Source organism: Lepisma saccharinum, chromosome 23, assembly GCF_977018435.1.
Source record: "Lepisma saccharinum chromosome 23, izLepSacc3.1, whole genome shotgun sequence".
In the NCBI taxonomy this organism is placed as follows: domain Eukaryota; kingdom Metazoa; phylum Arthropoda; class Insecta; order Zygentoma; family Lepismatidae; genus Lepisma; species Lepisma saccharinum.
In genome coordinates, this window is record NC_139251.1 from 59739328 (window position 1) to 59764119 (window position 24792).

General features: G+C 37.6%; 1 protein-coding gene across 1 annotated transcript in view; it reads left to right on the forward strand.

The window, feature by feature from the left end:
- Positions 1-24792, forward strand: part of LOC146005528 (cell adhesion molecule 2-like) — a 114612-nt gene that overhangs the window by 21222 nt on the left and 68598 nt on the right. The window contains exon 2 of the mRNA XM_083144774.1: positions 15947-16082. Within this exon, the coding sequence (XP_083000900.1) occupies positions 15947-16082 (136 nt within the window). The remainder of the gene's footprint in view (positions 1-15946; positions 16083-24792) is intronic.

Below are 24792 nucleotides of genomic sequence, written 5' to 3' on the forward strand. Positions count from 1 at the left end.
ATTGGGCCAGGCATCAAAGGAATTGTAATCCAGACAAATGCAGAACTCCCATAAAAATATGCCCTAAATGCCATAGAGAATATAGCATGCAATACTTCACATATACACATAAAAATACTTGCTCTGCACAGTTATCAACATTGCCCCCACAACCATTTACATCTGGTCTGAAAAGGAAACATGAAACACCTGTTAATGCTGGACCAGCAAAGCAGCCACGCTATGAACCCATCCATAGCAGTTTTAAAGGCCAATTAAGGGATTACCTGTTTGTATCAGAGCCAAGATGTGGCATTAAGAATTTTTTGAACAGTGTAAATCCTGATGTGCAGGCAATTCTAAATGCACAAAATGGGTCTTATAAGCTGTCCCTCAAATTGTTTACACAATATAAGAAGCCAAATGGCACAAAATTTACACAGCCCCACATAACAGAAACTGTACCGGTATATTCAAATGCAAATTCAGACAAAATAATAAGCAGTTTGATAGATCAATTGAATATTAAACACTCTGAATTTTCAGCAAAAGAGTCTGGATGGAGCCTATGCGGATCTCCACACAAGTTATATGTTAATATTTCTGAATTCAACCCATTACAAGGATCTACATATTTGCCATTACCTGCCAATATCAAAAACAAAAGAGCCGTGGTCAATATTGAAAATAATGATGAGAAATGCTTTTTGTGGTGTATTTTAGCTGCTTTGTATCCAGTTTCAAGGAATCCTGAGAGAATAACTTATTATAAACAACATGAAAATGATTTTGATGAGGCAATGGAGGGTTTAGAATATCCAATGTCTGTTCAGAATATTGACAAATTTGAAAAAAAGGCCAGGAATATCAATGGCAAACAATTATCTATTAATGTATTTACTTGTTCTAGTGGCCGTGACAATTGCTTGATAGATCCTCTCAGAATCAGTACACTTGATGATGAATCTGCTGTTCCGATTGATCTGCTCTTAATTGAAAAGGATGGCACAAATCATTACACTCTGATACATAATCTTGAAGCTTTAGTCAGAACACAACTAGACAAATCCAATACAATATTCAAGTTGTGTAGATGATGTTTAAGTGTATTTGATGGTAGAAAAATGGTGAATGGTGTTTGTGAAAAGAATGCAGAAATTGCTAAAAACAAGTTAATTGAGCATCTGAAATACTGTGGCAATTATAAACCTGTTCATATGGAGATGCCAATGCCAAGTGAAAAAGCAAAATTCAAAAAGTTTGAAGCCTTGTTGGAACACCCAGCATATATTGTCTGTGATTTTGAATCAAACCTCAAACCTCTTGCATTCTGCAATCCAGATCCTGAAGAATCTTCAATTACACCATACCAGCTACATGAACCTTCCAGCTTTTATTATGTGGTTGTACAGGATGGTGTTGTTAGTAAAGAAAATTTATACATGGGAGCAGATGCCATCAAAGAATTTGCACTTAGAATAGAAAATGAGTGCCATGACATAGCATCTAATATTTTATTAAAATCAAAACCCATGTTGCCTTTAACAGAGAAACAGATTGAAGATTTCAACAATGCAGAAAAATGCCCGGTATGTGATTCTGAATTTTCAGATATAAATATCAAGGTGAAACACCATTCTCATACAGATGGTAAATTCTTAATGGCCCTATGTAATAGCTGTAATATTAAGATCAAGAGACCAAAATTTATCCCTATATTTTGCCATGGAGCATCCAATTATGATTTCCATCATCTGATCAGGTACGAGGGGTTTGAGAAGCATAATTTAAATATTTTAGCTGAAAATGATGAAAAATATATATCTATTAGCAAAATAATTAAAGTTAATGGTGTTCCTATTCACATAAGATTTCTTGATTCTTACAGAATTTTATCGGCTAGCCTGGCTACACTGGCCACTCAATTATCTGATGATCAATTCAAAATCACATGTGCTTTGTTTCCAAATCAGGACCTGAAATTAATTAGGCGGAAGGGTGTATATCCATATGATTATGTTACAGATTTTTCTAAATTTGATGAGTGTTCTCTGCCACCACAACAAGAGTTTTACAGCAAAATCAGAGCATCTGGAATCACTGATGATGATTTTCACCATGCCCAATTGATGTGGAACAATTTAAAATGCAAGACATTTGGTGATTATCACATGGCATATTTAAAACTTGATGTGACCCTCTTAGCTGATATATTGCAGGCATTCAGAAAATCTTCCATGCAAAATTATAAACTGGATCCAATGTATTTTTACAGTGCTCCGGGCCTAGCATGGTCTGCAATGTTTTTAAACACTAAAATGCAATTGGATCTGATCCAAGATCAAGATATGTATCTGTTTATGGAACAATGTATAAGAGGAGGCATGGTGCAATGTTCTCAGAGATATGCCAGAGCAAATAACAAATATATTCCTGATTATGATTCAGCACGACCATCAAATTATATACTGTATGTAGATGCAAACAGCCTGTATGGTTATGCCATGATGGATAAACTGCCATATTCAGGGCTTGAATGGGTTGAAGATTTCAATATTGAGAATCTTAAGGATTTTGATGACAGTGACTATGGCCTCTTCTTAGAGGTTGATCTGACAATTCCTGATGATTTACACAACACATTTTCTGATCTGCCCCTAATTCCCGAGGTTCAGTGCTCACCTGGCTCTAAACAGAAGAAGCTCATGATGACACTGGAGCCAAAACAGGGTTATGTTATATATTACAAAAACCTCCAGTTCCTGATGCATCATGGTGTTCAAGTGACCAAAGTTGGAAAAGTTTTGAGGTTCAGGCACTTAAAATGGTTGAAGCCATATATTGATACAAACACAGAGCTTCGAACATCTGCAAAGAGCCAATTTGATAAATCTTTGTTTAAATTGATGGTCAATTCTGTATATGGCAAAACTATTGAAAATGTCAGAAAACATACCGATGTTAAAATAATTACTGACCCCAGCCTGAGCAAAAAATTGGTTGCAAAGCCTAATTTCAATTATAGAAGAATTTATGATGAAAATATGGCACTTTTCAACATGAAAAAAACAAAAATTAAGTTTGATAAAACTATTTATGTAGGGGCTGTAATATTGGAATTGGCCAAATTACACATGTTAAAATTGTATTATGATGTGTTGAAACCTTTTTATGGTGATTGTGTAAAATTGATGTACATGGATACAGATAGTTTTGTTCTTGATATTAAAACAGAAGATGTTTATAAAGATATGGCACAGCCTGCATTGCTTGAATATTTTGATACCAGTGAACATACAGAGATTCAACACCACAACAAAAAGGTGCCTGGCAAGTTAAAAGATGAGACACTTGGTGATGTTATTGTGGCATTTGCTGGGTTAAGAGCCAAGATGTACAGTTTTGAAACATGTAGTGGTGCTGTTGCCAAAAAAGCCAAGGGCATTGGCAGAGTAACTGTTGAAAAAGAGCTCCAATTTGAAGATTATAAAAATTGTCTCAAATCATGTAGCAAAATCAAAACATCAGAATCCAGAATTCAGAGTGTGGATCACTTATTGACTAGCAATATTGTAAGAAAAGTGGCTCTGGACCCACATGATGATAAGAGATGCATTTTATCATGTGGCATACATACTCTACCATGGGGGCATTGTGATTTGAAAAATGGCAATCAATGCCCAAACACAGAGCATGATTTGAAATAAATAAACATGCCAATGAACTTATTTGGGTTTAAAAAACAAGGTATTATGGACCTGCCGACACCACAACCCTCTTCTGATATGATATCTAAACTGAGTGGTTTCTTAATTATTCATCTGAACAGCATACTTACAGATGTTGATGATGAAACAGGCAAAATATTGTACATATTTAACAATAATTTAAATCATTACCAATTACCTGTAGGTGGGCAATTGCAATTTATTACAACCCCTGAGGGCAATGTCAAGATTTCAATAGGGAGAAATATTTATAGAATTAAGCACTCAAACATGATTTCTGGCACTGTTTATACTGTTTCTGCTGGTGACTGCTTATATATTGAGGTCCCGGGATCATATGACAAGCTTATACCCTTTTTTATAGAATTAAGAATCAGATACTCTATAATAAATAACCACTAAAACAAAAATGCCTAATGATATATTTGGCCATACAAGGCATGAAGATCACAGTGATGAGATTCTGATGCTTGATGTCAGAGTCAAGAAATTAAGAAGTGATTTACAAGCTTTACAAACCACACTCAATGCCAGTCTTCAATTAGAAATTACAAATTTACAATCACAATGCATGGACCCTCTTCTTAAAATTGATTCTGAACTCAAATTGTTGCTTCAAAAATATACTGATCTGGCAACATTAGATAATTTTCAAAGTTTAGAAGAAGCTGTAGCAGCTCTTCAAGCCAAATTTAAGACCCAGGCCACCAATTCTGAGCAATTGAAACAACAATTGGAAGAGCAAATAAATAATGTCCAGGCACAGCTCCAAACAATTGTCAAAAGCATAAAATCACAAGAAGATTTTGATCTAGTGATTTCCACTCAAAAAGAACAGATTCAATCACTCCAAATACCTAATCTGGATCCTCTGCACAATGCCATAGCCGAGGTTAAAGAAAAAATTGAGACACTTGAAAATTTTATGAACAATTTGCCATCTTCTGATGCTTTGAGTGCAATAACTCGGAGTGTAGCAAATATTAAGCTGCAACTTGAAACATATGAAGATTTTGGAAAAATTCAAAGTACCATAACCCATCTTGAAGGTACAATAGCAGCAGTGCAAAGTGATTTGGCAAATGTACAAGAAACTCTAGAATCTCGCCTGCCCGGTATTGTAGATACTCTTGTTAGTGTCCAGCACCAAATCACAAAGCTTGAAAACCTCAACACTGAATCTGAGCTTTCACATTTTCATCACTTGATCGATGATATCCAAACAAAACTTGAAATTTTACAACAATCAACACCCACTCAGGCAGATATAGCCCTGCTCCAAAATGCTATGCAAAATGTGGCTGATGCTTCTGAATTAAATAATGTGAAATTGGCACTTGAATCTTTGCAAAATACTGTAACAAATCTGCCTACATCACAGGAACTTAAAAATATTAAGAGAGCAGTGAATCGCATATTGAAATCAGAAGATATCAAGAATATCCAGACAGAGATCAAACAACTCACTCAGACAGTGGCCACTCTACCAACCAATCAACATGTTAATGAACTGCATGCCCTGTTTGAGGATATCAGAAGACAGGTCCATGATCTTACTGCTCAAAATTCAAAATTGGCAGTTGTTGAAAATTTGCAACAAATTGTAGCTAATATCAAGCAACAGCTAGGAACCATGGAATCCAATCAAGCAAATGCTCTGTCTGTTTTTGCCACCCAGCTTCAAGAGATTGTGCAACAATACAAGAAACTTATTGTGGACATAAAAATCAAGCCAGGCCATGATGATGTTGTTAGGACCATCAATGAGCACCTTGAATCTGTAACAAGCAGATTGCTTACAGCAGAAAAAGAAATAACAGGCATAATCGAGAATCCAAAACATACAGTAGTTCTTGAATTGTACAGCATCCCCAACAAAGAATATGATTCTCCATTTACACCAGGTGGCAAAATATATATGCTATCCCCTGCACAATTTTATTATCAATTTTTTGTTGGGGGCACATTGAGACCAATCAAGATCAAATATTGGCTTCAACCACAGGCACACCACTACCCCACCTTATCAATAACAAATGCTGATAACAAAGCAAAAATCACCAGTGTAGAATTGGAGGATTTTACAGATCCAAATACATTAGAAACAGCATATGTTGAAGATGATGGCTCTCTCGAATTTAAAATACAAATAGGAGGCAAATTATATTTAGAAAATCCTGCAGTATCAGCTGCTGAACACCCCATAGTTGCAATATTCTTGTTTACATATTATGTCTAGAAAAATTATTGTTGATGAATTACACAGACAGGCCAGACATAATTTTAAGAGACTGCCAGTAGTCACAAAAGGCATAGATGATTTATGGCAAGGGGACTTGATTGAAATGGCAAGTGGACAGCTGAAAAACTTAGACAAAATCAACAAGGGCTACAAGTATCTACTCACTGTCATAGACACATTTTCAAAATTTGCCTGGGCTGTGCCACTCAAATCCAAGACTGGAACATGTGTTACAGAAGCCATCAGAACAATCATCAATCAGAGTGGAATATCACCGCACTATTTGCAAACAGATAAAGGCAAAGAATTTTATAATTCAGTGTTTCAACAATTTATTAAAAGCCAGGCAATACAACATTATTCGAGTTACAGTGATCTCAAGGCCTCAATTGTAGAGAGATTCAACAGAACCCTAAAAAATCTTATGTATAAACAATTTACCCTCCAAGGTAATTATAAATGGATTAATATTCTTCCAGAACTTCTATATAAATATAACAACTCGGTCCATTCCACAATCAACATGAAACCCTCTGAAGTAACTTCATCTGATGAGCAAAAATTGATCAGCACTGTTTATTATCCTAAATACCAGCCAACAACAAGAAAGGCCAAATACAGGGTGGGTGATCAAGTAAGAATCAGCAAATATAAGCACTTATTCAAAAGAGGCTTTACAAGAAACTGGAGCACTGAATTATTTACAGTGGTTCAAGTTAAACCCGGGACCCTTAACACATATATAATAAAGGATCATCGAGGAGAAATTCTCAAAGGCAGATTCTATGAAGAAGAGCTCAGCAAAACTAAACAGCCTGACACATATCTCATAGAAAAAATCATCCGCAGAAAAAGCAACAAGATACTTGTCAAATGGCTAGGACTTCCAGAACACAGCTGGATCGATGCAAACAAAATAATAATATGAGGACCTGGAATGTTATAAAAAGGCTGCCAGAACCTGAACAACAGAATAAGAGAAATGGCAACTTGCTGCCTGATAATATTAGGTGTCTTATTGTTGGGCCATCAGCTTGTGGTAAAACTACACTAATGGTTGATAATTTTTTATTGGCACCCAACTGGTTAGACTGGAAAAACAGGCACTTGTATGTTTTCTCTAAGAGCTTGGAACAATTAAAATATCAGCAGCTGATGAAGCTATATGATGGATTGGATATAGCCACTTTTGAACCAGATGTTAAGCCACTCCATGAATGTCTCGATAATTCTGTTGTTGTGTTTGATGACATTATATTGGATAATCAAAACAAGGTTAGAAATTTTTTTACACAGGGGCGGCACAAAAACATTGATTGTTTCTACCTGGCACAGACTTTTTCTAAAATTCCGAAGCAGCTGATCCGAGACAACAGCAATTTTATATGTGTGTTTCATCAAGATCATACCAACCTCAAACACATACATGATGAATATGTAGGTGGGGACTTGAGCTACAATGATTTTTCCAAGTTTTGCAGTAGGTGCTGGAATCAAAACAGTTATGGGTTTGTCACAATTGATATGACAAGAAAACCCAATAGTGGCAAATACAGAAATAAAATCAACAATTTTCTAGACATTGAAACATATATAAATAACCATGAAAAGGCCAATCATTGATGATCTTAAATTAAGAGATTATCTTGTAAAAAGATTTAAGGGATGGAAATCACAGAACCGAGGAATTTATGAACAACACAAACAAACAGAACAGCCTATTATTGATGCTATTAGTGAATTAGGTAAAAATATCAAAACTGTTACAGAGCAAAATCAAAATTTGATCACAGAGCTTGTACCTGTAGCTGCAAGGAACATATTAGATTATCCAATCACCCCACTTTCCAGTATTCATACACCTAGTCCTATTGCTCCTCGAAGAATTGAAGCTACACAGGATCCTATTGAATTGGGTCTTCTTGCTCAAAAATATTTAAGCACACCTAAAGACAACAAAGATGAGGTCTTTGGCTTATATGCTGACACAGAGCGTGATGGTAGCATCATACAAAGAATTGGCAATTTCAGAGTAACATTTATGGGAGATGATATAATTGTTTATTCAGAATCTCATCTTGGACAAAGAGGTGGTTTTGTTAAATATCCCGGCACACCTGGGTTGTGGGAACTGATGACTAGGAAAAGGCCTGGCAGCTATACAGATCAAGATTATGAATATTACAAAGAAATATTAATAAAATCAGATGCTCTATACCAGAACAATGATCCCACACAAAAAAGAGTCAAGTCTAGCAGTGGGGCAAAATACAATAATTTAATCAAGCCCATATGGTCACAGATCAAGACTGGCAGTGGAATCAAACAATACAACACCCTGCCTAAAGAATTTGTGTGGGTTGATGATGTCAGGAAACTTGTAGATAGGTTATTGGTGATAGCTGGGGAGGAAAATGCTGGGAACCACAATTTTTACAATGAAAAGGTTGGAATTATGGACATGATAAGCACCAAATTATCTAATTTTATAGTGAATGACACTAAGGGGATTGGATATCTCATAAAAATTATTAATACCCTACCACCTAAATTTTGGAATATTTCTGAGGGTCGGGGCCTGGTTAATGACATTATAAACAAGCTGCCATTTGAACTACAAATTCCAGGCTATCAGTATTGTGGTCCAGGCACAAAATTGGATCATAGATTAAACAGAGGTGATCCTGGTGTTAATCCTCTAGATGCTGCTTGTAGAGACCATGACATAGCATACAACACACATTCTGATCTTGACAAGAGACATGTTGCAGACAAGAAATTAGAAGAGGCTGCATTTGGTAGATTTGTAAGCAAAGATGCTTCTTTAAGTGAAAAATAGCAGCATTGGGAACCACCATAGCTATGAGCACCAAACAAAAACTGGGGTGCGGGTTGTGAATATGTATATAATAAACCTACAATGAAGGCCAAGGGTGTTATGTATCAAATACCTTATGCAGGTTTCAAATCTCTTGGGCCTATTGATAGCCTTTTGATCAAAAAGCAGCGCAAGAAAAAAAATTCTTGTATTACAAAGGGACATGGTATGAAATTGTTGCTTAGTACCCCCCAATTAAAAAAATTACAGCAATCAAGAAAAAAATCACATGTTGGGGGATTTATATTTACCATCCCTGCCATCTTAGCTGCTCTCGGGGCTGTGGGGAGCTTGGCTGGGGGATCAGCTGCCATAGCAAAAACAGTAATAGATGCCAAAAAGAATAGAGCAGAATTAGATGAATTGAAGCGCCATAACCTGGCCATGGAGAAACAAGGCAAAGGTGTTAAAAAAGCCATGAATAAGTTTAAAAAAAACAAGAGCCGCTTACAAACCAAGATATTGAAGCTTTAATCAAGCCACTGGGCATCAAAAATTTTAGAGGTGTGTACATGTCTGATTCTTTACCAGAACAACCACTCAACAAAGAGTGTGGCATTGTTAATTTGGATAAGTACAAAAATCAGGGCACTCACTGGATTTGTTATCTTAAATATTTAAACAATGAGGCATTTGTGTTTGACTCATTTGGAGGTGTACCACCTGAAAATTTAATAAAATATCTAAAATCACCTAATCTTTATTACAATAATGCCCGTGTTCAAAACTTCAAAGATGTTAATTGTGGACATTTGTGTTTATCTGTTCTTAGATATATGTCTCAAATAAATAAACCATCAATTGAAAATTTTCAAAAGGCCCTGTGGTATTTAAAACATCATGGGGGTATTCCATCTCACCAGCCAAAATTCAATATTGAAACTCAAATTGCATGATGACATAGTGTATCCCAAAACAATAGCTCTCAGAGCATTTTATGGCATGTACTTGATCCCTAATATTACACACCACAACAATACAATTGCAGTAGGGGATCAAAAAATTGTCATCACTCCAGGGCAATATAATCTGTCCACTCTAAATGCTCAATTACCCAGAGGTGTAGTGTTAAGTCAAAATTCTGTTACTCACAGAGTAGAGATTGTATCTGCTACAGAAACAGTGGATCTGGGTACTATAGGAGAGCTGTTAGGCTTTGAGAACAACACAAAACTTGAACCAGCCATCAAACACACTGCTATTAATATACCTAAATTCTTAGCCATAGAGACTCTGAATATTCACTGTAATGTGGCTGAGGGTATGATCACCAAATCAAATGGCATAGGCACTCACAAACAAACTGGCATCATTGCAACATTCAAACCTAATTCTGAATTTATGGAGCCAATCATCTACACTCCATCCCCAACATTATATTTTCCTGTGTGCCATAATAGAATAGATTATATTGAATTGATGGTCACTAATGAAAAAGAAGAATTAGTTGATTTTGCTGGAGCCACAACAACTGCAATCATAGAGATTAATATTTAAATAAAAATACATACAAAGAAAAATGGAAAATATTGAGAGTTGTGAGCTACAATCATTCCCTCCAAACAGGAGGACATTTGCAAATTTAAATCAACCCAACACAGAAATTGAGGTTGATCTTGATGTAGGGGATGGCTTTATACACCCCCACAGAGCAGATCTATACATCAAATTTGATGTTGTAAAGCTCGATGGAACAGATTATCCGGCAAATTCAAATATAAGATTGGTGGACAATTTTGTGCCGCATCTGTTCTCTGAAATTGAGATCAGAAAGCATGGTGTTGTTATAAACAGAGTGGATTATCCCGGCATTACCTCCACAGCTTTGGCCACTCTAAAATTATCCAAAACCGAGGCTTCTTACTACAAAATAGGTGGATTTGAGGCTGGTGATAAAATATTAACCAAGAGCCACACAGTGCTGTTCCCGATGCGCCTGTTGCCAGGATTCTTCTCAGATTACAAAGATATTATGTGGAAGGGTGGTTTAAGAATTACATTTAGAAGAGCTGCCAATGATAATAATGCCTTGATGAGGTACAGCACATTAAACTCTACAGGGGAAGCTTTGCCCAATACCCTACCTGATGAAGGCAAATGCATTTTTCAGACTATGGAGCTAAGAATCCCAGTTGTTGAATATGAAGCCAGTTATGCTCTTAAATACAAAGCAAATATAATAAAAAATCCACAGATTCCTTTACAATTTTATACATATCAATGTGTACAGAAGCCTGCATCTGGTACTTATTATGAGTTTGATGCTACAAATTCATTCTCCAGTATACAATACGACATGCCGGATTTTGTGGTGGTACTGTTTCAGAATGGAAGACACAATAATCAGGAAAAAAATTCAAGTAGATTTGATAACTGCAACATCAAGAACATATATCTTAAAAATGGCAGAAATGAGGTATTCCCTAGAGAAAATTATAATTTAGACATGGATGATTTCCTTAAATTATATGAAGCATTTACAGCATACAAAAGGGTCACTACTGGCAATACTGACATGTATTACACACCAGATGAATTCAAAGCACAGAGACCCATGTTTGTAATCAATGCTTCAAAAAGGAAACAAGTTGTGGTGAATGACAGGACAAACATTAAAATTATCTGTGAATTCCATGAGGCATTACCTGATGACACCATATGTAGTGTTATTCTCATAGGGGAAAAATCATATGTTTATGATGCAAGAAATGAGAGAGTCACAGAACAATTCTAGAAGAGCTCTGCACAATACATTGTTTTAATAATAGATAAACAAATTGAACCTGGTATCCAATTGAACTTAAACCGGAAATAGATCGGAAATAAATATGTATGTGTGTGTGTGTGTGTGTGTGTGTGTGTGTGTTAATACGTTTGCGTAGTTTTAGGTGTGGCCAAAAAAAATATCAAGAGGGGCATATTTTTGACGGGATTATGGACAACAATCTCACAGAAGTGCCTTTTATAAGTGTAGGCAAATCAATCTGAGGGGGCTCATCATTTCACAGGAACTTCCCGAGGGCATTTTTACAAAAATCTTGGATTAGGCAGGGTTCCACACTTGAGCAAAAAGCTCATATGGGCATGTTGAGCCTGTTTTAAGTGTAGCCAAATCTGCCTGAGAGGGGCTCATCCTTTCCTGAGTTTATAATAGGTCAAATCACACTACTTGCTTGACACCTGTTCTTCATAGAATTAACCAGTGTCCGACATGTTTCAGAGCTTATTTTATTCTACTCGGCTTGCACAACAGTTTTCAACTCTTTTTTGGACTTGACGCCTGCTTTATGGACTCGCCTCTTCAAAATTGCCCATACATGCTCAATGGGATTTATGTCTGGACTTTGAGCTGGTGTTTGTAGTAGTTTGGGCACATTCCATATTAGCCAATTCGTGTTAACTCGCGCCTTATGCTTACTGCCATCGTCTTGTTGGAATCTGTAGATAGGCGGCATGTCAATTTTTGGGTACTCTGCTTTAAATTGTTCTTCAATATGTCCAAATAGACATATGCATCCATGATACCATCAATAAACTGGATGGTACCAACACCTTTGGACGACGTACAGCCCCAAATCATTAATGACCCACCACAGTGTTTAACTGTTGGAACTGTGTTCATTTGATCATTGCATTTATTTGATTTTCTCCAGACCCTATTTATCCCATCTGATCCGTATATATTAATCTTGGACTCGTCTGACCATATGACACTATCCGAAAATTCCTGGTCCTTGTGGATGTGCTCTTTCGCGAATGAAAGTCTATTCCTGCGATTCATCTTGTTTACATACGGCCTCTTTCCTGGTATTCTGCCACGATATCCATGCTTTCACAATGCACGTCGGACAGTTTGATCGGGCATCATCTTGCCAGCAACATTTTCTACTAACGGTCGTAACTGAGGAACACTTAGTCGGGGGTTTTCTCGCACTCTTTTTAAAGTAAAGCGTTCATCACGTTTATTCAACCGTCTCTCTTTTGGTTTTCTCGGCACATTCTGTGTTGAACCTTCCTCTCTAAATTTGTTTACTATCTATTGAACTGTGGAGTGTGATTTATTGACTGTTTGTCCAATTTTTCTTAACGAATAACCTCTAAGGGCCAAATTTATAATAACATCCTTCATATCGGAACTAAGTTCCTTCACCTTGCCCATTTCGAACACGCTGATAGATAGACGATAGGCCTACAACAATACCTACGCCAGCATTCCGCTTGACGGGGAGTGCACCTGCATGTTCAAACTTGTTACAAAGTTGTAAACTGCACGAAATCGCCCGAATAGCAGTGGCGCTGTATGCGAGGAAGATTGAACTCTTGCCTGTACGAATAACAATGTTGCATGAAAGAGCGTGTTTTTCTCTTTTCACACAACTTATATGCTCTGTTTATACACTTTGAACATACATTTTTATTGACATTTGTTGGTGAAACCTTCATTAACATTAATTTCCAGCTACATATGAAAATGATTATATTTACTAGTAGATATGACATTTTTCCTCGGAAATTCTATGTGTACGAATAACAATGTTACACACTGTAAATAGAATTATGTAAAGCGTCTCCCTAGTTACAGAAATACCCTATCTAAATATCTCAAGGGAGCAAAATGTTATAGGTCACCTACAGTAGGGTGTCCTGGGAGACAAAGTGAATTATTCATTTCCAAGAACCATGAGACTATTGATACTCGTATGTTTTCTCAGATCCACTTAGATTAGCAAAATCAATGCATTGGGAATTTCTCGGAACAGCAATGCAATTTCGCCACTGAATGGATCATAGGTTGTTAGGGCAAATTATCGCTAAAGCATCAACCACGTTATTATTGGTCATCGAGCCATGCCTATGTATCTGTAATGTCAGTTCTCTAGGTAGAGTGATTCCTCTGTTTAAATCGACCAACACCGCTATTCATCTGTGAAAATAAAGAGCTCAGTGAGAGAACATGTAGGTCTGAATTCAGGTCGAAGAGAATGCAATGCCCTGAATATTACATTACAGTTATTACTTAACTTAACTTTGGAATTTAAAGTCCGTTCATTTGTTATTTTGTCAAATTTTTAGTGCGTCACAGGTAACCAGTATCAGAAGGACAAGTGCGTAGACCAACCTGTAGATATCAACCTGGCAACGAGATTTACAAAATAATCAAATCAATAGACAAACATTTGTTGATGATGATGACTTCTCAACAGTCTCTCGGTATCCATGGCAACATGTGAACAGGAGTAGGAAGAAGTGATATTTTAATCATGTTATCTTAGCCTTGTAAGAAGTTCCAAGTGAGTGTACGAGGAATAACCGTTTTATTAAGGTCAATTCGGGGGTTTCCTTTACCGATTTTGCTCACGAATTTAGGAGCGTAGAGTGGATTCCTGGTACAGACATGGGGGTACTTTGCAGGAATGTTCAGTGGTGCTGCGCGAAGGGTGGTGGGTAAAGCAATCGTGGAATCATTCATTGATTTACCTGTGCGTAACTGCAAGTTTTCTGCTTCGTTTCTGGAAACCTAGCCTGTCCGCAAAATTTTATTCAGGGAGGGGTACGCTTCTACCCTCTAGACACTGCTTGCATTTTAAGTTCTAGCGTGGCCACCAATGTGTAGAGGAAAGGGTCTAAATATGGGCCCCCTTTTTATCTTGTCATTTTCGGAGGGGAAAAAATAAATATATCAAGTGCCTTTAAAATGCATATCTATGAAGTATATACTTAAATGTAATAGAAGGTATCCATTAAAAAAAAAATACAAAATATGGTAAAATGATGTATTTGAAAATTGTGGTCTAAATATGGGCTACTAGTGGCAATATCACAAAAAGCAATTACAATTTTAAAAAACAGTCATTTATCGCTAAAACATTATAAAATTCATATTTATGAATAATGTTGTTTTGAAAATCACGCGGAATGAGAAAAATCGAAATTAAGAAAAACATCGAAATATTTGTTGAAAATGTGATCTCAACATTAGACCTCATGTCATAGCCCATATTTGGACCATCACGCTATTTTTCTTCGTCAATTTATTTTCGCTCTCTGTGGTACATATTTCACGAACAAATCATGGCATTATAAAAGCCCACATTTGTTTTAAGTACCGCTAATATCATAACCTATACAAAGCAGATGATAATTCAGAAAACGCTGAGTTAAAACATGCCTGCTAAAAGTTTTCGGAGGTCGCAATTCTATAACAGCGTCCAAGGCCGAAACAAACCAGCACTTTCTCTTGCGAATTATTGCCGCAACCTTTGTCAGATAACCAGTTCCAATAGCTTCTGCTAGGCTGCAGCACCCGGGAGCGCTGATATCTCCAAAACCAATATTTAAACCTTCGCCCATATTTAGACCTTCTCCTCTACATGAACGCGAACATAAAAACCCCGTGAGGTTGACCAGACTTATTTTCATTTCCACCCCAAATCCAGACACGCTCTTAGTTTTTCATTAGATCTCAGTTCTGGCGAACATTATGCTATGCTATGCTTCGGGAATCTGCAGCGAGCAAGTGATGGAAAGTCTCCGCGCAGATAGTGACTCGATCAATGAACACGTGCGAGGGAACGGGATTCTTGGAGGGGAAAAGCGACTGCAGCTACCAGCCTTTGCAGCAGCGTGTACTGCTTCGCCGCTCTATCAACTCGCTTTCTCCCCCTTCCCTATCGTTATGCGCGGCCATGTTCCAGAGATTCACGGCATAGAGTTATGGTTCCGTAAATATATGGAAATTATTTAGGAAATTAATGAGTCACCCTCACTTGACGCTACTGTGACCCATTTTCAATGTCAAACAGAAAACTACCTAGCTAGATTGATTTTGGTTAGTTCTCGCTTGTTCACATAAAACTTTCGTTAATTCTCAAAATGTATCAAATTTATTCACCAAATAAATAATAGAGTAAAATTGCAGTTTCACAACTTCGACACGGAAGTTTGAACAAACAACGGTCCATATTGATAAACTCTACCGTAATGGTTAGTTTAAATTCACTTCTCCAAATGCATCCAATCTGTTCATGACAGTGTGTGGCCCGACCCATTTATCAGTCATATTTGCCTACAAGGATATTCGTTCCGTAAGCATTCTGTACATTGCTTGATATTTTTCAGGTGTCGGCTTCCAACGACCAGCAAATCTCCTTGAGGAAGGTCAGCGTGAAGTCAGAGGGCAACTACAAATGTGAGGTCTCTGCTGAGGCGCCGTCTTTCAGCTCAGTGCGAGGGGAAGGAAGGATGGAGGTAATACGTAAGTATTGCATACCCTCATTTACAAACAATTTCTTCAAGAGTTTCCAATAGATATTTATCCACTTAATGGACTATGTTTTCTAGCAAAGAATCTTAATGTGCAAGCATCGTAGTTGGAAATTTTGACTTAGTAAATCTTGAAGCTTTCCTGGCGTTGAATGATAAATAAATTCTCTCGGGCTGTCGACCACGTGAGTTTCTGGAAAATTTTCCTAGGTTTAGAGAACTAACTTCACTCTTATCTTCAGAGTAGAAGTCAGTTCTGAAACATTTTCCAAGGTGTCGAGGGCTAACGTCACTCTTAAAAGACTGAGTATAGACAGTACCCTGAAGATAAGACTGACGTTGCCTCTCGCCGTTCCAGAACTCACCTCTTCGATAGTCGAGAAAATCTCTTCTACCCTGAAGATAAGAAGATAAGAGTTGCGCTAGCTCTCGTAAGCTTGAAAACCTTTCCGGAACTCACTTCTACCCTGAGGATAAGAGTGACGTTAGCCCTCGAAACCTTGGAAATTTTTCCAGAACTAACTTTTACTCTGAAGATAAGATATTTGTTAGCTCTCGTAAGCTTGAAAACCTTTCCAGAACTCACTTCTACCCTGAGGATAAGAGTGACATTATCCCTCGAAACCTTAGAATTTTTTCCAGAACTAACTTCTACTCTGAAGATAAGAGTGAAGTTAGCTCTCGAAACGTAGGAAACCTTTCCAGAACTTACTTGGTTGATGAGATAAACATAAATTACATTTTCTAATTAAGATATTGAGACCTAATAGAGATGAAACAACAGGTGGGTGGAGAAAATGGCAGGATAATTTAATCGCACCATCTATATTCATCTCCTGATATTATTACATTAATTAAATCGACAAGTCTTGTGTGAGGAGGCCATGTAGAATGCATGGGAGAGGATAGAAGAGTTTATAGGGTTCTTTTTGATAAACCTAATGGTAAGTGACCTGTAAGAAGGCCAAGACGAAGATGGAATGACAATAATACAGTAGATCTAACGGAATTGCTAACGATGGATAAACATTATTGACAGTGAAATACACCTGCATAAACTACAATAATCTTACTTCTGCAGGATATAGTATAAAAGAAACCCCGTGTTTGGCATGAGAAATAGTTTTGAGGTCATGCAAGAGTATGTTAGTTATATATGCATGCACATGTGTAGCTCTGCATAGCCTAGAAAGTCACCAAACAAAAGAAGCACAATTGTCGTCTTGACAGCATTTTTGGCCTGGAGAAACTTCACCAAAGTCTACCACAATGCCCTCGCAGCGAGCCATCTTTCTGACAACCGGAAGAAGGAGGCGCGTCATTTTTACCACACTCCCTTTCCCCCACGGGGCCTGTACTGGATCGGGGAGACCACTCCGCTTCGGCCTAGGAAAAATAACTAGAGGCAGACACGAGAGTGAGAGGCATAGTTGTGGCAAAGGCATAACTCAGAGATGATTTACATTACAAAGTGCAAGGCTTATTCCCTCGGGTGCAAGGAGTTATTCCGGAGGAGACGATGTCGTGTTCGGGAGAGGGCGTAAAGTGCGAGGAGAACGGATTCCGGAGGGCGGTTGTGAATGTTTCATTGTTTCCGCCTGGAAGATATAAACTGTTTTAAAAAGCTGTGTTTCCGCTCGCCTCGCTTCGATTTTTTTTTAAGAGAAGAACCAGCTATGTCTTCTTTTTTGGTTATTCTTCAGGAAAAGTTTGTTCCCCTAGAGTTGTTTTAAGTCTACTTTATGCACAGTTAGGCTAATCGGGACTGGACCTACAGTTTAAAATTCGAACCATTATGTGCTTCCGCCACGTATAGAACCCGGGATCCCTTCAATTACCACCAAGAAATTAGTCAATTGCAGTCCGTGTGCAAAGATGGTCATTGTGCGGCAAATACATTGTCCCATCGCCGCTGTTTTCTGGCTTTCGTAACCGGAACCCACCACTTCTTCCTTTCATGTAACCCCCCAATCAGGCACGTAGACAGGGGAGGCGCCCCTCGAAACCCTACAAAATATCTAATTTAAATGTTATTTTTATTGTAAATAACATAAGTAAAGTAAAAACTGCATTTCATCGAAAAAAAGTTTAGTGTATAATAGAGGAATCAGGTTATATTTTCATATTCTACCATTAATCGAAATAATAAATGGATCCACAGCTTCCGAAACTTATAGTTTTCTTTGTGAGAGGTCACAGAATATAAACTTTATGAGTAAAATTTACCACTAACTGTTAAAGCCTTTTTTGAACGATTGTGTAAAAGTTAATAACAAAATACAATAACTATGATTTTCAGTACACTAACTGTACAAAATATAAGAAAAATTATGGACAACATTGTGTTAGATATTCACTGATACGGTGGATGGAGTAGGAATGTTTTCCATTTATGTAATAATAACAATACATTTTTATTGAAATTGTTATATTTTTAATAACTTATAATAGTTATTATTGTAAAATAACAATTATTATTATTATTATTATACTAATCAAGTTTTAACTACGGGCTGAACCCCTCTACGAATATTTCTGGCGACGCCCGTTCTGATAAGGGATGAGCGCCAGTGATGTGCGTCTATGCGTCAACAACGATAGTCTACATTCTACACGTAGACTATTTTATACACGTAGATGACGTAATCTATGTAAATAACATGGCGAAAGGTTATAACTTAGCAAAGAGTGCCGTGGAATTAAAAGAAAATTATACTGCGTATCAGTTACTGATGTGTGAGGAGAACTTTTAGTACTCTTTCTTCCAAATTAGAACAATTTCTCATTTAGGAATAAAACCTAACATAGGAAATATTTTAGTGTTTTATGGGGATAAGACCACTCTTGCCTCACGAATGCCATCTGTTGTTGTTTTTTGCATACTACTTATCTTGTTCCATAGTTGATGAGAGGAGAAGATAAATTTTGTTGTAAATAGGATTCTTTTCAGTTTGTTGGGAACCTATATAGTTGAAAAAGTCACTTTCCTTTCATGAAAGCCTTGAAAATAAATTTTAATGCACTTTAGATTGTCTACGTAGTCTATGTAAACTACAAACCAATGTAATCTACGCGTAGATTACGTGTAGACAACGCATGTAGACGTAAACTTATAGTCTACGGCACATCACTGATGAGCGCCCGCCGAAATAAAATTCTGGCTACGGGCCTGCCTTCAATATTGTATACACGACGCTGGGTCAACGCCGAAATTTTGGGGGCTCCCATCGGGAATCGAACCCGGGAACGCTAACCATTTGCCTAGACTGACGGATAGGCGACGTACAATATGAATAAATTAGGCAAAAGGTAAGGCCAAAACACAACATACCATTGAGGTATATGGGAAGGGGGTGTTGAGATGTGAATTCGCCCCACACATTCACAATCTTGGAAGTGAAGCAATCAACACACGCTCCGGCACCCTTTATCCCAAGATAACCTGGCTATAAAGTTAAAAAAAGGTTATTTTTTTTAATTTCTTCGCCGCAATATTCTTCCGAACCATACATTTATTTGCTTCTTTCCTTTTCAACCGTTTGCCGCTGAATGTCCGACAGGCTTTCTCCAGCTGATGGAATCTCGGCAGGGTGAGATTCCAACGCCTCCCTTTAAATCCCTTGGCGAGGAGGGAGGGGAGAGGGAAAGGAAACACTGCTTTTGAGACGCAGTGATTCCGTGACCAGGGAAACCTCCTTCTGGAGAGAGTCCACCGGTCGCACTCTCCACCCCAGAGCCTTTGTCGTTCCCAATTCTGCCATTCTTCACCGATGCCCTTTGTATCGTAGGAGCTGTGTTGTTTGCGACAAGGATATCTCTCAGGAACGGGTATTCTGGGTTCACAAATTACGTGCTGAAAACGGAAGTAGGGAAAATATATCTGCAAGTGCTCGAGAAACAGGGAAATCTGATTAATATTTGTAAACCAATTCAATGTTAATTCTCATTTTACATTTGCTTCTGTCTTCCTCAACTCTGCTATTTCAACAGATTTGTCAAAGCGAAAAGATTAAATATTGAAAGATGAAGATAATTAAAGGAATGAAAATTTAAACTAAGAATTCTAGAAATTACACCGACCTCCGTGGCGGAGTGGTTAGCACAGCTCCCTACGACGCCAGAGGTCCAGGGTTCGAATACCGCCCTGGGCATGGGTGTTCTTTGTAAATGTCTCTTCATCAATTACATAATATCATCACCCATCGCGATTGTAACAAAAAAGCGACGTAAAATAACATAACTCAATCAATCCAACAGCATGGATTATTTCACTAGAGTGCGCGTCAAATGTCCTGCATATGGCGATAGCCAATAGCAGCGCACTGCAGTGGTGCCATGTCAAAATCTCACACGGAAAAGAGACAGCGTGGTCGAGCGAAACGCCTTGTCACGGAAATAGGCAACGCCGCACGTTTGTGATTCGCTCGTGCTGTTCAGCCGTTCAAGGCCATATGCAGGAGATTTGACGCGCACTCTAGCACATTCCTTTCACATTCCATGTTACAGGTTGTTTTCTTATAGGTTTATTATACTTTGTTGTTTTATTATTTGAAATTCTAAACATAGATTAACTGCAATCACAACATTTAAATGATAGTGATCTCAACAATAACGTAAAATTTTCCACACATATATTAATAAATCCTGCTGAGGTAAATTTGCAGGGAGACTTCAAGAGTGGCTGGATGAATCAAGGGTCGGAGATTAGCCACTCGATAAAACTGGTATGGACCCAATTACTCATTTACTAGAGTCTCGGTGATCCTCAGAGCCACTCCGTAGAGAGACATTGCTGGAAAAAATTTCCACCTGAAATAATCTATCCCAGGAATTGAACCCAGGTTCCTTGCGTGCTAGTAGACGTCATACCAACTTTCTTTTATTAAAAGTAAGACCCTAAACGATAGATTTCCCCGCCATTCTCTTTCTCTGTATTCTCACATATCCGTTTTACTCAATTCTCTATACATTCTTATATCCATGTCTTATCCGGGATTCGAACCCAAGATCCCTGGCGCGCTGTGCTAACCCCTCCGCCACAGAGGCAGACTCGACTGGACCCTGCAGCTCTGAAAATAACAAATACAGTAACCATGAAGTAGAGGACAGCAATTTTTTACACTATTACGCAAATCTGCATTTTTGTAAAAAAAAAAATCGAATGATTTGAAATCAATAGATGATTCTGAAAGAATTTTGAATGCTGATCACGGAAATGAGATCCATTTTTTCCCATCACTTCAGGATTTTTTACAATTTCACAATCAAAATTTTCATATTTGCTGCCATTACATTACATCTATTACAGATCGCAATGATATAAATTTAACAATTGAAATTTCGGTTGTTTACAAACCAATAGGTGATTCTGGAAGTATTTTGAATGCTGATGACGGATATGGCTTAAATTTCTTCCCACCACGTCAGGATCATTCCCAGATCAGGATTTTTCTCCACGTCATTAACTTCAATCAACCTTGAGTTCTGGACATTTTATGAAATACATTTTTATGAGGGATTTAGAAAATGGAACTTACGTAATCAAATTTTACAATTTTCATATAAATGTGTCTTATGAAGATAGAAGGTGGATTAAATGCTTACGATTTTATGTGCATTTATAGTTTAAAATTGGAGGATTTGTATTGTAGAAAACCAATATTTTACCATGAACTAAGCAGAGACATCTATTGGGGAAATGATGGAACTACACATTTTATTGTGAAATTAAAGCAGTTAATATATTGCTATTTTCTGGGGGGAAAAAAAACTAGACTTAATTGGTAAAAATAAAAATAGTGGCCGCGGTGGCTCAGTCGGTGAGTTCCGTGGAAGCCTTCAGAGAGAGCGGACGCGGAAACTAGTTGCTCCGTGAAGGTCAGTGAAAAGTTACCTTCAGGAAACAACGAGCGGGAGTGCCGTGTGCGTGTTGTTTGTGGCGTTTGGTGCAGTTGGCTGGCGACTAAGTAGAATTGGAAAAGTAATTTAGAATAGTAAAAAGATGAATATCATTAGACAAAATACCATCCAGGTACGTTTTCCGTTCGGGGCACCGAGGCCGTCGGCGCGAGAAATTCATGACTTTGTACATGGACAATTTCAACTCCACGTAGATGAGATCTTGGGAATACAAATACCTACGCATTTTCGATGTGTTTTCGTAAAATGTATCAGAGAAGCAATAATGACGCGAATATTAGAGAAATGTGGTCCGGAAACAAACTTTTGTTATGATAATGGTGAAACTGTAAAAGTGCTTTTGAGTGGTGCGGGGAGAGAAAGAAAAGCGGTAAGAGTGTTTAACTTGCCACTAGAATTAGATGATGACTGTGTGAAAGAAAAAATGACGGAATTTGGGAAGGTGGAATGTATAGACAAAGAAACGTGGTCAGAAAACTTTAAATATCAAGTTTAAAACGGGGTGAGAATAGTGAAAATGGAACTAAAAAAACCGATTCCGTCCTTCATTACAGTAAAATCTCATCAGTGCCATACGACGGACAGCCGAGAACGTGCAGGGCGTGTGGAAAAGAAGGACACGATAGCTGGCAATGTGATAGTCGTCAGATAACAACGCTTCATGTGAATAAAAACCGAGAGAGAAATTATAGTGATATAATAGTGGAAAAGGGGAGTTCCTCGAACGTGAACAATCAGTTCCAACCAGATAATAATCAAAACAAGTCGGAAGGTCTACAAAAGGTGATAAAAGAACAAAAGAAAGATAAGGGGATGAAGAATGTGCCAAGTGACATCCGCTCGGTGGAAATGTTACCACCGGTAAATACGGCGACCACAAAGGAAGAACACAACCAGAAAATCTTATCGATGGACACAAAACAACCGGGAACTTCCCACCTAGACAAACAAGACGAAAAAGGAAGTAAAGAAATGCAGGATGCCCAGATGCAGGACGAAGGGAACTCAGTTGATCTTCCTCCCATCCCAGTGCCAAAGGACAACGTCTCAAAAGAGGAGGACAGGGGACCATCGAAAGACTGTGAGCTGGAAAGTGAATTTAATACAGAAGAAGAAAGTGACGAAAGTGCCACTTCAGTGTCGAAGTGGAAAAAGTCTCAGCAGATGGGTGCAAAAAAAACGGACGAAGAATACTTCGAAAGGTATCGAGAACACAGTAGCGAAGAGGAGATCAGTGAGGGAGGTAGGAGGTATGAATAGAGTAATGAACAGAAGAAGTAAACCCTAAAAAGGGAAATTTAATTTGATATTTCATTTGTTATTTGTATAATTTCTTTTCAAAGTTATGAGGGACAATCGGAAAGTACTATTAACTGTGTGCTACATTATTAATTTATTAATGGTATATACCACTAGAATATGTACTATTAATATTAATGGAATCTTTTCGCCTGTAAAATGTAAAATGTTAGAAGAATTTGGACGGGTACACTCCATAGACGTATTGTTTTTGCAGGAAGTTTGTATGTGTGACTTTCCATCAATATATGGTTACGAAGCCATAGTTAATATTGGTATCAATGGCCGTGGGACAGCAACACTTGTTAGAAACGGCCTAACCATTAATCATGTAAAAAAGTTAGTAGATGGGAGAGGCATTAGCTTTCAAAGTACCAACTATACTTTTGTGAATATTTATGCCCCATCAGGCAATCAAAATAGACAGTCACGTGAACAATTTTATAATCAGGACATTTTATATTTGCTACCGTTAAATGAATCTAAAATAATACTTGGGGGTGATTTTAATCAGGTATTAAATCCCAGCGATTGTTTAGGAGCTTTTCAAAAGAGTCCAGCCCTTGCAACATTAATTGAGGAATTGCATTTGAAATATGTTTGGTTACAGAAGAGACAGGATATAATATTTACATATTTTAATAATAAATCTGGATCGAGAATCGATAGGTTATATACAAATACAGATCAAATAAAAAATATAACATCCATAGAAGCATTGCCAGCGCCCTTTACTGATCATATGGCAGTAAAAATGGCAATAAACCTGGAAGAAACAAAAGTAGTCAGGGGTCCTTCATATTGGAAGCTAAATATACAGTTATTAGAGCTTCCACATATCAATGAAATATTCGCACAAAAATGGGTCGACTGGTGTAAACAACAAAAGTATTACAGTAATCATAATGACTGGTGGGTTTGATATGTAAAACCAAAATTAAAAACTTTTTCTGCTGGTATGGGAAAGAAAATGCAAAAGACAGAAACGGATTGATCAACTTTTATTGCCAGTGTTTACACGAGGCATGTCAAGGGAGAGATGTCACCAAAAATTACCAAGCTATACAGCAGTATAAAGCCAAAATCTTAACAATCCAGAGGCAACAAATGGAAGGCATAACAATCAGAACCAATTCCAAGAATTTAATTCAAGATGAAAGAACTTCGATGTATCACTATGTACAGATGCAAAAACAACAAAAAACACTCATGATCAACAATCTTGTGGATTCAGGCGGAGAATCGCATGTGAGTCAGTTAGGAATCATGCGGACATTTTATGACTATTATGGGGAGCTTTATCAGACCGGGGAGGGGGAATCAGAAGCAAGAGAGACAATACTGAAATCGCTAAACAATGGTTTGCAAGAAGAGGATAGACAACTTTTAGATACCGAAGTAACAATAGAAGAAGTATATGAAGCGTTACGAACATGCAACCTTAAAGGAGCACCAGGAAAAGATGGTATTGGTTACAAGTTTTA